The 13073-nt window shown below is 36.8% G+C and overlaps 1 protein-coding gene across 1 annotated transcript; it reads left to right on the top strand.

Annotated features, from left to right (window-relative positions):
- Positions 1-4150: 4150 nt before the first annotated feature.
- On the top strand, positions 4151-12821 carry dazap2 (DAZ associated protein 2). The gene is made up of 4 exons (XM_082146291.1): positions 4151-4316; positions 5486-5604; positions 9230-9481; positions 9973-12821. The coding sequence occupies exons 1-4, from the start codon at positions 4304-4306 to the stop codon at positions 10099-10101; spliced, it is 513 nt and encodes a 170-aa protein (XP_082002417.1). The 5' UTR covers positions 4151-4303; the 3' UTR covers positions 10102-12821.
- Positions 12822-13073: the final 252 nt, after the last annotated feature.

Here is a 13073-nt window from a genome sequence, read left to right as displayed (position 1 = left end):
AAAGGAAATCATGATTTCATGCAAAATAAATTAACAGAACAAAACAGACAATTCAATTGTTATTTACAATTACTCAAACTTGCTCTATGGTTTCTCCGTACTTACAAAAAAATGTATTCCTTTAGCAGATGCTTTTATCCAAAGTGACTTTCAAATGAGGAATACAACACAAGTGAATAAAGAAATAGAATGCTAAAGAAAAAGAGTTTGGCTACAACCCAAGAAGATTTCAGGGAATTGCAAGCAAGTGCATCTATTGCATTGTATACATGAATCTGTGAGAAAGCTTTATGCAAACCACTAGATACATTCAAGCTGAAACGTTGCACTTTAATGGGCTTTCTTTTTAATCTAAAAAAAATCAAATGCGTACTGATTCTTATTGATTTAGGCACATTCCTTTTTATTTTATTTTTATTTATTTTTTGTAATGAACAAGCTTAAAGAGACACCGTGTCTCTGCACACACTCCGTATCTTTCCTCCGTTGCCAAGCCAGCTGGCAAACACTTCCATTTGCATGCATTAGCAGCATATTGCCATGGAGCTCAAAGGAGAACAGGGATTGCTGAATACAGACGAATCTGTAATTAGGTTCACATCCAATTCAGGCCCCAACTATTAGAGAGCAGTTTCATTTTATACATCTGATATAAAAATTTTAAAAAGTATACACTGCTGTTAAAAGGCAATCGAAAGTGATAATCAAATGGTCCTTAACAAAGCCCTGCCCTGTTTTATTTCTGCATAGATGCAGGTCTGACAAGGGGTTTATACTAAATGTATATTTAGGTTATACTGCCTAGGGGTGTGGACCCACCCATAAAAATGCATTTAATTTAATCAGACAGGTGCAAAACTAAATTTGGATTACCATTCATATTCAAAGTCTAATATGTAATTTATTGGGTTGAATATTGCAATTAAAATAAAAGATCTTAATGAAACCTCTGCTCTGCTTGGCATACTTGGGCAATATTTTTATGCAATATTAGGTTCATCAAGTGTGCAGAATCATTCCATATTAACTAACTAACCCTGTGGGTAGACAGGAATTCATATTACATGTTGACAATGTAACTGGGATTGTAAACTCAGTCTTAATTTATTTATAAGGCACAATAAAACAACTGTAGATGCCCATTGTGCTGAACAATATCAATTAAAAAAAGCTAGAATACGTACAACAGTATGACAGTAAAACACAACATAAACACATAATTGAAGCTTAGACTAGCCCCATTTGACCCCATTGACCCAGAAGATTATAAGCCTTCTCAAAGAGATAGGTTTTAAGTTTTTCTTTAAAAAGAGATTCTATCAAGATTATTCTAATAGAAAGCGGTAGGCTATTCCACAATTTAGGGCCGGTTATGGCAAAAGCCTGGTCACCTCTTTTCTTTAGCCTAGATCGAGGGAACAGGAAGAGTTTCTGATTAAATTAAGTGAAGTGTACATATGAAGTAGACTTGCTCCCTCGGTCAAAATCGATGGAGCGAGGGTCTGTCCATATAAACTTCCCTCGTCCACTTCACGAGGAACGCACTTCAAAATTGCGGCAGGGATTCCCCCGAGGGGAAGTGCTTAGGGAAGTTCGCAAGTGCATGTCTAAAAGTGGACTGGAACACAGCCCAGCAGCAAGTTTGGACACCCCTGGCCTATATAAATTGAGTTGCAGTAGTCGAGATGAGTTAAAGGCATATATTACTCTCTCAAACTCAGCAAAAGTAAAAAAAAAACAAAAAAACTCTTAACCTTGGCAAGGGGTCTTAACTGAAAGATAATGGATTTAACTATACTGCATTTACTTGCTTATCAAATTTCAAAGCAGATTCAAAAACAACACCCACATTTTTAACAGAGGGCTTAACATATGTTGCCATACCCATCACTTAATTTGAGCTGCCAGAAACAGCTAGAGGTTCGAACACAACTGCCACACTCGTAGAGATTTACTGTAAGAAATGTAGGGACATCCATGCTTTACTTTCTGACACACAAGAGATTAAAGTGCTCAAACCATGGTTGTCATTTTACTTAAAAGGCACATAGATTTGAGAGTCTTCAGTATAACAATGAAACGAAATGTGTTTATTAAAAATCAAACCCAGAGGGAGCATATATAGAGAAAACAAAATGGGGACCAGGATAGATCCTTGGGGAACCCCACAGGTCAAAACTGATTTGGAGGATGAACACTTGTCCACACAGACTGATAAAGTTCTAGTATTCAAATAGCCTGGGTGTCTCCTTGCTGCCTTGCGCGCAGCGCGATTTTATTCACGCTGCTAGGCAGCCTGGATACCATGGACCAGATTTTTCCCTCAAAAAGGGAACCAATCACAGAACAGGGAGGGAGCAGCAAGACGATGACGACGTCTATGCGACACACCGAAGCAGTTTGTTTATATCTATGGATCCAACATGGCATCAGACGCAAAGTTACCTTTCGATGCAGCCTTAGATAGTGTTCTAAGTAGTTTAGAACGCAAGTTTATTTCGTCTTCTTCCTCGCTGAATTTCTGTCGCTCTACATACGTCAACTGGTATAATTGAAACGATTGGCTATGAGCTACGTACAGGCGCATTTGATAGACATTTGTAGCGCCCAATAAACGGCTCTGGGCATTCGTAAACCAGGCCTCAAATACGAGAAAATGAACATGTGGTTCCCAGACCACGTCTCAATGAGACAAGGTCTGACGTTAGCCAGGCTAGTATTCAAATAGGATTTGAACCAATTTAGGGCACAACCGTTAATACCCACACAGTGTTCAAGGCATAAGAATACTGTGGTCTATAGTGTCAAATGCTGCACCTTTAAATCTAAAAGCGAAAGCACTACAGAGTTCAGAATCAACAGATAATGTCATTATCCAGGTTAACCTGGGAGGTTTCAAACACACCACTGTACTCGAATTTGAGCAGTAACTACTTTCTCTAAAACTTTAGATATAAAAGAAATAGGCCTAAAATGAGATCACATCAAGATTCTGCTTTTTCAACATGGGTTTGACAGTTGCATGCTTAAAATATTTCGGAACGGTCCCTTCAGAGGGACTCTTGTTTATTATAGATAAAAACACATGGCCCAATGGCATCAAAAACCTGAATGTTACAGTAAGCGCATTGGAATAATATCAGTTGAGGACATACTGACATAGTAGGTATTAATTGCTTAAGTTCTTGAAGAGAGTTTAGAAATTGGCTCAAATCATTAAAACATGAAGTACAGACAGAAGGGATACAGGGATCACAATCTGAGGGGACAATAAGCTGTCTGATATCACTTATTTGTTAAGTAGCTGAGAAAATGTTCACAAACTATAACTGGCTCATCAAAGTGAAAATCAACAGAGGGATTTATAACAGAATTTATAGGTCTATGACAATGATGTCTGAAAAGTATTTAGATTTGGCCGCTTTCACAGCTTTTTGGTATAATCTAAAGAACCCTTTTCCACTATAAAGAAGCTTTTGTGCAATGGAAAGGTTCCATGGATGTCAAAGCAACTTCATGGAACCATAAATGCTAATAAAGAACCTTTATTTTTAAGGATGTATTGTTGGCTTTTCAGAAAAGTGTAAATAAAACAAAAACGGTAATGAATAAATTACACATAAAACTTGCCCTTGCTTAACATTTATGAATAATACCCTTAACCTGAAACCACAGTCCAACCTTTCAGTTAAAATCTATCTTCATAATATCATTGACTCTTGACTGAAAATGCAAGTGTAGTTGTATTATGTTTAGGCCTACTTGTTTACCTAACAGCTATTACAATATATTTTTTGATTTAAGAGCCATTTTAACTATGCCTTTTAAATTGAAAACAACATAAAACCGCTGCTAGAGAAAACACATTAACTGGACTTTTACACAAACGCCAACAATTTCTGAGATATCGCCCATTTTGACAACTTCCCTTTGAGATAAATTCTGCCCTACTCATCCAACCATTTTACATATAAATAAGCAGCGTATCATATCATATAGTTTATATTGTATATATAACTTAGTATTACATTTGTTTTTATAGTATAAAGTGGGGCTTACAGACACTTTCATTTTCGACATGTATTTCTCTTTAATAGGGAGTGGCGTCCAAAAACTGACGCTAGCATGACGTAGCCCCTCCCAACACAAATATACTCAAAGGAAAGCCAGACGAAAACAAGGAAGTAACGAGCAAGAAAGACAAGGAACTTTGAGTAACCCTTATATTTATTGTCAAATAAACGCAGAATTCGGTCTGTTGAAATTCTCTTCCCCTAGAATCTTTTATCTACAGTGAAGAACAATGAACAACAAAGGTAAATACTCGATCAACTCCGATCTTCTGCTATTTTGCTTAGCCGCTTCCTAGCAACTACCAATGGAGTAAACGTTAGCCTTCATAACCGACTTACATAACTAACGGTTTTTACATACTGAACTCTTATGGATTATGCGCCTAAAACATCTATCATCGACTACCTAATGACGGACACTGTAATATTTTACGTGGGAATGTCAGATTTCAGCGGACTGGCTAATGTTTTGAGATGAAAACGGCTAAAGGGTAACGTTAACTAGCTTCGCTGCTACAGCGCGATGACGTGATTAGAAAGGTGACCTCATTAAGAGAACGACACGCTCACAGCCTCCGTTTAATCATTAATTAATACAATTTACATGTGTTTCATCAATATACTGTGGTTTTAAGAACAGTTTGTCTGATTCTTTATATTGTAAATTAGCTGTCAGTTAAGACGGGCCTATTTGCCTCTTATTTTTCTATTCTCGTTTTCATTTTTAGATATGCATATTTTCTTATTATATATTGTAATTTAGCAGTCAGCTAAGACTGGCCTATTTGCCTCTTATTTTTCTATTCTCGTTTTCATTTTTAGATATGTATATTGTGTTATATTTTAATGTGCTATTTTGTGTACAATACAAAAATTCTAATTATTAAAAAAAATGATAATGTGTTCTATTTAAATTAATTTATTAATTTAATCCACATTTCGGCATGAAACAGAAGTTGCAATCGTTTTTTCTTCCCTATTGTGACACATATCCAAGTGAAACAGCTTCCCGAACAAGAAAAAATGGAGAACGGGACTTTATTTTGTCCATCGGGAATTGATTGGATGGTTGGAACGTTGTGCTTTGCTATTGGTCGATCTCATGTGAGTGACAGGTTGTCCTGCCCTCACGCCAGTAAACGCATCATCAGAGAAGAGATGTTGTTGCAGAGATGTAATTTTGATGAAAGATTATGAGGGCACATAAATAAAAAAAATGATGATGTGCATTGATAAATCATTTATAATAAATATTGCAGTATTCCGTGAAAAAGCAAGAGTGACTTTAAAGAAGACTTCTTTTGGTCAATATCTTTAGTATATAACCCTAATATTACTCTCTTTGCAGTAAATGAACATAGGATTCTGTCGTGATATTGATTTGACTGTTTTTCTGCTTTGTGTCCATGCAGGTTCATATCCACAACAAGCTGTTTACCCTCAGCAGAGCACAGCATCCGTTTACCCGCCTGCTATGCAAGTCCCTGCTCAGGTGTCTCCATATCCAGATGCCCCTCCCCCATACTCTGAGGTTACCAGTACTAGTTACTCTCTGTCTGGTCATGTGAATGTGCAATATCTCATTATAGTAAAAAAAGGAGTAGGAAATGCCCTTTAGAACAATGTGCACTAATCAAGTATTATATTAGATAGCAACATGTTTTTAAATGAGTTTAAAGGTAGGGTAGGCAATTTTCAGAACGGCTAGCAATAGCAAATTAGCTTTGAAAGCATGAGATCCCACCCTCCAAAACACATGAACGCACACAGCAGAGTTTGCAAAGCATCACGAGATGAGAGATGGCACAACCTCATGTCAACATTACAATAATAATGAACATGAACAACTTAAAGAGCACTCACCTGTACCACCTGACTGCTGCAGATTAATTTCGGTGTTGATAGTGTTGCCATCAAGTCACAGACCTCTCAGAGTATAATGTCACAGGTTTCAATCTCTTCCAAATTACAGTAGTTATGGCGTAAACGCATCATAAGCTGGTTGTTTTGTTTTTGGCGCTCTGTGACTGTCTACAACTCTGCATAGCATGAAACACGTTGATGACGTGTGAAAACGGAAGTATGGAAATACATGCGTTGTCAGGCCGGTAGGACATCGTACCACTGCATTCGGACTGAATGCAATGATTGGACGAGCATTTTAAGGTCCTACGCCTTCCACAGACGGTATATATGTGAACCTGGACCACAAAACCAGTTACATGGGTCCATTTTTTTACATTGAGATGTATACATCATTTGAAAGCTGAATAAATAAGCTTTCCATTGATGTATGGTTTGTTCGGGTAGGACAATATTTGGCCGAGATACAACTATTTGAAAATCTGGAATCTGAGGGTGCAAAAAAATTTAAACATTGAGAAAATCGCCTTTAAAGTTGTCCATTTATGTTCGTGATTTTGCTGCATTCACAAAAATAAATGTTTTATATATTTACGGTAGGAAATTTACTAAGTATCTTCATGGAACATGATCTTTACTTAACCCTCTGGGGACCAAGCTGTTTTTGGGGCCCTTGAGATGTTCTGACATGCTCTGACATTTGTGCTTTTTTCAGTTATTTATAAACATGTTAATGGCAAAGGTGTAAATTCACTCTATATAGCACAAACAGGCCTACCATAATATGCGAGCAACATGTATGTAGATGTTTGTATTTTTAAGAGAATAATGTTTATGCGTGGTTATTTAAAAAAATAAAAATGAAAGTTGCTGAAATAAGACCACAAAACTCATACAAAATATGTGCCCACAAGACTTTTGACTAATGGATGTTTTCTCTTGGAGTTCTAGCTTCAAAATTATGTGAAAATAGTCTTGCTTTATCGTTCACAAAAAAAAAATACATTGATTTAAATGGTGTAAAACAGGTTTTGCTTGGAAAGCCAATATGCGAGGGGGAGGAGTAGTTTACACCTTAGATTACCCAGTCCCACCCACTCTGCATAATGACTCTGCATAATTAGCCATTCATTCAGGTGTGACACTGACTGAGCCACAATGAAAGGACAAAATAGCCTATATATTTAGAAGAAGACTTATATTGACCATTTAAGATTTTGCTTACATCTATCTTGTAAATATGTTTTGCTATTTTATTAAAAAGGTTACAATTACAACAATAATTACAATTTCAGCAATATTTCTGCAAAAAAAGTACTCTTTCTTTGTAAAAAAAAAAAAAAAAGATTATAGGCCTACATTTTATCATATGTATTCATTAGTTTGAATATAGCCAACATTGGAACATCTTAGTCTATGACTTTATTTTTGACAAAATAGTATTTTATATATATGAGCAGAAAAGCTTATTTGATGTGACAGTATATTCTACAGTAAAAACTGTACCCAAATCTAGTCAACAAAATGTTGTCTTTCATACTTCGCCTGACTGTAACGCAGTAACTGTAACTGTAAAAGCAGTTTATTCTTTCACACACAGACGCGCGATTCATATTTAGGCTAAACAGTCTTTACAAATATGTACCCTTCATTCATCTCACAGAAACGCTATTCATATTATAGAAACGCGATTCATCTTTTTGTTTACATAAGCCTACAACGTTATTCCATAACGTTATTCCACATTAACACTTGAGAAAGGATAACTTAGCCTACCTCACTCCTCAGCGGGATCTGCTCCTCATATCAGCACGGAAAATTTTCTCCATAAGGTAGGCTATATTATGCCTCTTTGTTTACAGCTGATGTGGGGGCGTTTCACAGACTGAAATGGTTCTCAGAATTTGCGTTTGAATAGCACGCGCTCTCCGGGGCGTGGTCAAATTACTTTTGAATGGCTCCTAATGAGCTCGACTGGAGTCGCTCTCTTTTTATACAGATTACAGAAGCTGATAATATTTGTTTTTTATATAAATTACTTCATTTAAAAGCTGCGATCTCAAGCTTTATGCCCGTGGGTCTGTTTGCCTGTTTGACTGAATTTTCGCGGAGTTATAGATAATTTTCGAACGCGTTTCAAATGGGAGTTTACTGACAGAGAGAAGGCAGAAATAGCATCATGTTAGTTTTTCTTTATTTGTCAAAAAGCAAAACACTTTATTTGTATTGTGAGTATACAGAAAAAAAATAGAAACTGAACAGGATCGATTGATGTATTACACGAAAATGAAAGATCAAAATTAACAGAGCATTTTGTGTTTATTTTTCATTGCTAAAAAAAAAAACGAGCAAAACGCGCGGGCGCGTTTTTGGTCCCCAGAGGGTTAATATCCTAATGATTTTTGCCATAAAAGAAAAATCGACAATTTTGACCCATACAATGTATTGCCACAAATATACCCGTGCGACTTGTGACTGGTTTTGTGATCCAGGGTCACATATATATATAAATGCATTTAGACCATTTAACTTGCTATCAGGATGTGAAGAGACTTTCAACCAGCATAAAAAAAATAAAAATCTGGAACAAATCGCCTACCCTGCCTTTAACACTCAAGAATCCACGTTCCCTTACTCAAGACTGCATGCTAAAGATTCCTTCCTTTTCTAAGAAAATGCATCATATCTGGAAATTGCTTTTGATGAATCATCTGTTGTGATGCAAGTGCCACCACTCGGACAGACAATGCAATTTAAGCAATGAATTAAGGCCCGTTCACACCAAGGATGATAACTATAATGATAAAGATGGCACAATGGATAAGACACATGCCTTTGGTGTGAGAGACCCGGGTTCGAATCCACTGTGAGACACCAATGTGTCCCTGAGCAAGACACTTAACCCCTAGTTGCTCCAGAGGCGTGCGACCTCTGACATATATAGCAATTGTAAGTCGCTTTGGATAAAAGCATCAGCTAAATGAATAAATGTAAATGTAAATGTGATAAAAAAACATTGACAAGAACCAATCAGAATCCATCTTGCTTTAAAGATACTACTGAGGTAGGCATTTAAAGCGGCAGATAACTGAACTGCAGCGTGTGCTTATAATAAACAGAACAGCATTGTGCATTGGTGTGATCGCTAATATAGTCCCAAAGGAAAGGGATATTCTAGCCAGTATGCTAGATTTATAACAAATTACTTGACGTTGAGAAAAATGAAGCAATAACATTTTCCTTCAACAATAACATGAAGGAAAATAACATTTTAGGGTTTTTGCATTTCACAGGTTTATCAGCCCAGGTATATGGCTCCTCCCCCAGCCCCTGGACAGATGGCCCAAATGACCTCAGCATACCCTGGTACTCAGATGTACATGCCCATGCATGCTCAGACTGTGCCAATGGGAGCCATGGCCTCCGGTGTCCCAATGGCTTATTATCAAATGGGACCCATGTACCCTCCTGGCTCCACCGTCATGATGGATGGTGGATTTGATGCTGGAGCTCGCTTCGGGCCTGGCACCAGTGCTTCCATTCCTGTGAGTATTCACAGTAAACCTGTTGTATTTTAGCCAGGAAGTAATATCCATCCATTCATATATAATATATTTATATGTAAATGAACAATGTTTACTCGTTCTCCATGTTACGTGGGCCGAGAAATTCACGTTTATTTGTCAGCAAATGTCCAGTCCAGCAAAAGTTTTGACAGCTCCAGGGCTTTCGTGAAAACTGCAGATTATACCTCTGAGTTTTCTTACCTGTACACAACGCCGTTTTGATTTGGGAGGTTAGGCGGAACTGACAGAACGCCAATTCTTTCAGTTTTTTCCCTCCCAACGTTTTTGCACTTCTGTAGCCATGTATGTACTCTTTTGTCCCAGTACTCGAGAGAACCATTTAGTTCAAGGAAGTCGATTTGAAACTCCCTGTAGGTTCAGTCTTTTCTGAGATCCTATAAGTTACAACTTACTAAATGTTCTTGTGGCTGAAAATGTATTTAATTAACATATTTGTCTCTGTATTTAAGCCTCCACCTCCTGGTCACCTCCCTAACGCTGCTCAGATGGCGGCCATGCAAGGTGCAAATGTTGTGATGACACAACGCAAGGGCAACTTTTTCATGGGCGGCTCCAGCGGCGGTTACACCATTTGGTAACAATGAGCATCACCCTGGGCCTGGACCGAAGCCCTCCTTTCCCTCTCCCTGGTTCCCTTTACCTGTTCTCCCACGCCTGCCTCCCTTGGGGCTGCTTGGCTAAGCCACAATACTGATTTAATCTAATGGAATGTAATATTTTAGAGCCCCTTACTCAAGGTACAATACTCCGCTGTTGATATAATTGTGTAAAAACGCAGTTATTGCGTATTCACGATTAAAACCGCTTTCAAAAGTGCATGATATTTGTAGGATCGAATTTTTAGTGATCATGTCTGTCATCTATCATAATTATTGGTTGGCTAAGACAACTTTTAAGGTGAAAACCAGGTCATTTTTACCTTTATTGCCACTGGCGTACCTCTTACAACTTCATTTGGCTTCATTTTATAGTACATTTTCTAGTTTTTTGGTGGTTTTCTTGAGCCGGAGATCATGCCAAGAGAACTACCAAGCCAGTTTGATCATCTGTGTAAAGTAGCTATGCACTTGAAACGTTCTCTTTGAATAGTACGCTTAACTAAGCCTTTCATTCCTATCATTATTAAGGTCTTGTCAGATTTGTCAAATGTGGACGTAGGCGCTCTAAATTAAAGAGAAAGACGTGTTTACAAATTCAAACGGCGGTGGCGTATTGTACCTTTGGGCAAGCGTATATAAATATTATCAGGTGCCAAAACTGCACCATTATTTAAAAGCAAAGGAATTTACATAAGAATGAACCTAAATGCAGTAAAAGAGAGAGCGAACAAGACAAACAAAAGTTGGACTTTTTAATTTTTTTTCTCAATATTTTCCCTCCTATGTCGGATACCCAGAGCTGTACATTTAGCCGTTTAGAGTGTGTTTCGTGTGTTCCAGCTCTATGTGCTTCTTCACAAACCTCTTTAGCATTTCCACAAAGGTAAAGTTGTTTACAATGGTCAGGGCTTAATCAAGAGACGATTTATTTTCAGTATTTAAAATTGTTTGGCACATCAAGCATTTTGTTTGTTTGTGGGGAGCTGCTTGTACCAAAGATCTGGACTAGAATGCACTAAAAGCTTTTTGCTTTTTGTAAGTCTTCTGTCAAAGTACATCTGCACTCAGATTCATACTGAAATAAGTAAACATATCATATTTAGATGATGGTGATTGCTTTGCAGGTGTCACGCACCAGGTAGAGCGCACCACTGCTGTGACTGCATTTTGTAGGGGGTTAACTTGTGTTGAAAAATATATACATGTTTCCTAGTTGCATCTTGATGTTTCTGCATGCACTTTTCAGTCCTTTTGTTCTTAATAAAAAGTTATCATTGTTAAAAATTTTTAGAAGTACTACAAGATTAATTTATGTGCACTGTCAACCAATTCTGAAATGTTTTTGCCGATTTCTTTTGTACATATGCTTTTAAATACGAAAACAGCATCGGTTACACTTGCTGCTGCATTGATGATTATTCAAAGCGGCGCGGTAATACGTAGTAGCATATACAACGGCTTATGTTCGGCTGAGAAATTGTGGTGTTGATTTGTTAATGTTTCACAAGGGATTACAGTTTTCCTCACATCTGTAACGTGACACAAAATGTTTTTCAAAATACCTGACATAAAAGGAAAACCTCACTGAGTTACACCAGCAGTTGTCTCCACCACTTTTTGCTCTTATAATTTATTTAATTGCTAAATCTTCATTTCTATTCCCAGCAGTGCTAGAATGCCCTTCAAAAGCAACTGTTTTCTGCTTGACACTACAACTTCTGTAGCAGTTACCTGTATTATATGTGACTGTAATTTAAAATGCTGCTTTTTTTTGCTAGATAATACTGAGGTGAAATGCTTAAAAATGCTCACTTGAGTTTATTCTCCATACATTCACTGGTATCCCTTTTTTTTTTTTTTGTCATTATACCATTTTTTTTTTTTTTTTTGACTGATTAAAAAAAGAAAGAAAAAAAATAGGGAATTTCATGCTAGCTTGGCAAATGGGGCTACTTTTTAGGCTTTACGTGTATCAGGTGCATCACTGGGTATCCGACACTACAGTTCTAACGGTTTTGCCCATATGAAAAATAAAAAAATTCAGGTAGATTTTCTATCTGCAAATAAAAAAATAAAAAGTCTGATGACTTAAAAAAAAACAAAAAACATGCCTAGTATGCTGGCATTGCCTTAGCACCATTTATATAATTTCCTGTGATTTCTCATGTAAGTTAGGTTGTTATTTTAGTTACCTGGTTGTTATTTTAGTTACCTGGTTATTCCTTAACCTGACTTTTTATTACTAATTCAAATCTCATTTCATTTATTTTTACTTTGTTATGAAAATAACATAAGGCAAAAAAAACATGAGGGCAAAGTCTTCAGAACTCTTTATCTGTTTCAATCTTAGCGCAGCATTTTATCTTGGCATGTGCCACCGTGTGTTTGTGTATGCAATGTAGCGGATACACTGCTTATCTTGAGCCTCAATACCATGACAGTCACGGATGGTATATACGTCTTTGTGGGCACTACAGTTCAGGGAACCCTTTTCATTTTTTTTTTCTATATATATATAATATAAAACAATTGTGATGGGTTATAATGGATGCATACTGCAGCATCAAGGAACCGAGGTCCTTCCTAGTTTGCTACATGACAAAATGATCTCCAGTGAAAAATGTGGTGCACTTAACTTTTTTTATACTAAACCTTAAGTATAAAACAAAATTTAGAATAAAAGCTATTTTGAATTTTGACCATCTGTGTTGTAATATGTCTTTCAACGTTTGGTGTTGAAATTTTTGTCTTCTGACTGGTTCATGTGGAGGTTTATCTCCAGATTACAACAAATGTTTCTCTTGAAATTCACATTTAGTCCAAAGCAAGGCCAGATATAGATCTTGGAAATTGATTATTGTTGTAAATTACAATCCAGAGGCTTAATTATTTTAGAAAATAGTTGCATGGAAATTGATTTCTTGTAGACAAATGAAATCTTAATTTTAGTT

Source organism: Leuciscus leuciscus (genome assembly GCF_965113295.1).
Source record: "Leuciscus leuciscus genome assembly, chromosome: 18".
Classification (NCBI taxonomy): Eukaryota; Metazoa; Chordata; class Actinopteri; order Cypriniformes; family Leuciscidae; genus Leuciscus; species Leuciscus leuciscus.
Note: the sequence above shows the minus strand (reverse complement) of the source record. Positions and strands in the feature narration are given on the sequence as shown.